General features: G+C 21.7%; 1 protein-coding gene across 1 annotated transcript; it reads left to right on the top strand.

The window, feature by feature from the left end:
* Positions 1–1,065: 1,065 nt before the first annotated feature.
* On the top strand, positions 1,066–3,469 carry PGSY75_1200700 (acyl-CoA synthetase; the record flags this gene model as incomplete). Its single annotated transcript, XM_018786598.1, has 1 exon — positions 1,066–3,469. A coding segment is annotated over one exon (2,404 nt), but the record flags the coding sequence as incomplete, so codon positions are not given.

Here is a 3,469-nt window from a genome sequence, read left to right as displayed (position 1 = left end):
ATAAAAAAAAATAAAAATAATAAATAAATATAAAACATACAAAAAATAAGTGGTTCTCATAATAGAATGAATCTGCATATAATATACATGCAATAAATTAATAAATAGAAAAACACTTTCTATATAGCAGTAAGAATAAAAAAATATATTATATATTATATAAATAGTTCATTGTATATTGCTAAAGAAAATTAAACAATATAATTATATTATATATATATATATATATATATATATATATATATATATATATATATAATTTAATATATTTGAAAAGACTTTTAAAAGCTATCTCATTATATATTGATTTAATTTTTTTTTTATTTATACATAATTTAATTTTTATTTTTTATAATGTATTTTTTATTTTAATATTAAAAACAACCATCATTAAAACATATACATATTATAATCTTACATATATATATATATATATATATATATATATATATATATATATATAGATATATGGCAATAAATTATAAATATGATGAAATGTTTATAAGAACACCAAGAAAACAACTCACAGAACGGTGTCCTATTTATAAAAACTAAAACATATATTTTTAATATCTATATCTATATATATATATAAATATTTTAATTGAATTTATTTGTATATAATGAATATATTAATTTTTTTTAGAATATTTTTCCTTTATATTATAAGTGAAATATTTAAAAATTTTTATTTATTTTTAATATATAATTTTCTAATTAATTTTATTTTTATTAATATATAAATAAAATAAAATCTACACAAATTTACTTACTATGAAAAATGAGATGATATAAAATATATATGTATATATATAAAAAAAAAAAAAAAATACAAATTTGGGAATTTATGTAAAAATTACATAGAATATATATGTTCTATATGGAATAATATATTATTTCATATAATATAATGAATAATATAAGGATATATTATATATTAATTTTTTTTTTTTTTTTTTTTTTTTTTTAATTTTATTATAAAAAAATTAAATATAATATTAAGTTGTAGTATACTTGTGTTATATATATATTTGTGTTACATTTTAAATGTTTTTATAGAATAAAATGAATGTTATGGTAAGTTTGTTTATGCTTTTTTTATATTTATTTTGTCTTTTATTATTTTTCTTCCAGAATAATAATGGAAAAAATAACTTCACAGAAATATGTAAAAGTGTAGAAAATAAAAATGAATCGAGCGTATACTGTATGAAAAATTATAAAACAAAAAGTTCAATATATAAATATAAACATCTTATGAACTTTTTTTTAGATAAATATAAATTAGATAATAATAAATTAGCAATAGTCGAGAATTCTTGCGGACAAGCAGAAAATTCTATAACATATGGAAATTTTTTCAAAAAGGTATTATCGTTTAGTCATTCTTTGAATACATATAATGGTACTGGCGTTCCAGAAAAAATATATAATGAAGAAAAGAATAATGGGAAATTTCGATTATTAGGTTTATATGGTAATAATTCAACTAACTGGTTAATTACCGATTTTGCTTGTATGATGAGTGGCGTTACAACATTAGTAATTCAGTCGAAATTTAGTATAGATATAATTATAGATATATTAAATAGTTCAAAATTAGAATGGTTATGTTTAGATTTAGATTTGATTGAAGGATTATTGTGTCGTAAAAATGAATTGCCATATTTGAAAAAGCTCATAATCTTAGATAACCTATCTAAACGTAGTGAAAAAATAAACTCACAAAATGAAGAAAAAAGTAATGGTTCAAGAAAAAGTAGTAATAAAGCCAATTATAATGAATCTGGTAAGGGAGAAGATAACATTTTGGCTTCCTTAGAATATGATAAGGAAAAAATAGAAAAGATTAGTTCATTAAAAAAACAAGCTAATAAGGTTGGTGTAAGTATTATCGTATTTGATAATATGACAGAGAAAGAAGTAACCAATGTTACAATTCAAAACGAAGATCCCAATTTTATTTCCTCCATTGTGTATACATCTGGAACTTCCGGAAAACCAAAAGGTGTTATGTTAAGCAATAAGAATTTCTATAATAGTGTAATACCTTTATGTGATAATAATATAATAAAAGAATATCATATAAAAACACATTTATCGTATTTACCGATGTCTCATGTATATGAAAGAATTCTTGTTTTAACGGCATTATTATTGGGTGTAAAAATTAATATATGGAGTAGAGATATTAAATATCTGAATAGTGATATATGTAATTCTAATAGTGAAATAATATTTGGGGTACCTAAGGTTTTTAGTAGAATGTATTCTAATATTATGACAGAAGTAAATAACTTAACAGGTTGCAAGAAATTTATAGCAAAACAAGCTATAAATTTACGTAAAGGAAATAATGATGGAGCTTTTAGTAAGGTTGTTGAAGGTGTTACATCTGTATCAAGTAAAATTAAGGAGAAGATAAACCCTAATATGGATGTTATTTTGAATGGTGGTGGGAAACTCTCTCCAGACGTTGCTGAGGGGTTAAGTGTTCTATTAAATGTTAATTATTATCAAGGCTATGGTTTAACAGAATCTACTGGTCCCATATTTTTACAAGATGTAGAAGATAGTAACGCAGAAAGTATGGGAGTAGCTGTTTCTCCTAGCACAAGATACAAAGTAAGAACTTGGGAAATTTATACTGCTACAGATACTGTACCAAAAGGAGAATTATTAATTAAAAGTGATTCTATGTTTAGTGGGTACTTTTTAGAAAAGGAATGTACAGAAAATGCATTCACAAAAGATGGTTATTTTAAAACAGGAGATATTGTACAAATTAATGATAATGGTTCTTTAACATTTTTAGATAGATCAAAGGGTTTGGTTAAATTATCTCAAGGTGAATACATAGAAACCGAAATGATAAATAATTTGTATTCACAGATTCCATTTGTAAATTTTTGTGTCGCATATGGTGATGATTCTATGGATGGTCCATTAGGCATTCTTTCTGTGGACAAATATAAATTATTTATAAGTTTAAAGAATGATAATATGTTAAAAATAACTGGTTTAGATGAGAAAAATTTTTCAGAAAAATTAATTGATGAAATATTAAATGAGACTATTTATGTTGATTATGTAAAGGGGAAAATGATGGAAATTTTTAAAAAAACTAATTTAAATAGATACAATGTTATAAATGACATATACTTGACTTCCAAACCATGGGACACCAAAAATTACCTAACTCCAACATTGAAAATAAGAAGATTTAATGTATTTAAAGACTTTTCATTTTTTATAGATGACGTTAAAAAGAAATATGAAGAAAAATTAAAAGGAAGTAGCACGGGTAGTATGAATAGTGGTAAAAGTGAAAGTAAAGATGAAATTAAAAATGGAAGTAAAGATGAAATTAAAAGTGGAAGTAAAAATGAAATTAAGAAAGGAAGTAAAGATGATATTAAAAATGGAAGTAAAGATGAAATTAAAAGTGGAAGTAAAAATGAAATTAAGA

The sequence above is a fragment of the Plasmodium gaboni genome, chromosome 12 (genome assembly GCF_001602025.1).
Source record: "Plasmodium gaboni strain SY75 chromosome 12, whole genome shotgun sequence".
NCBI classification, from domain to species: Eukaryota; Apicomplexa; class Aconoidasida; order Haemosporida; family Plasmodiidae; genus Plasmodium; species Plasmodium gaboni.
Note: the sequence above shows the minus strand (reverse complement) of the source record. Positions and strands in the feature narration are given on the sequence as shown.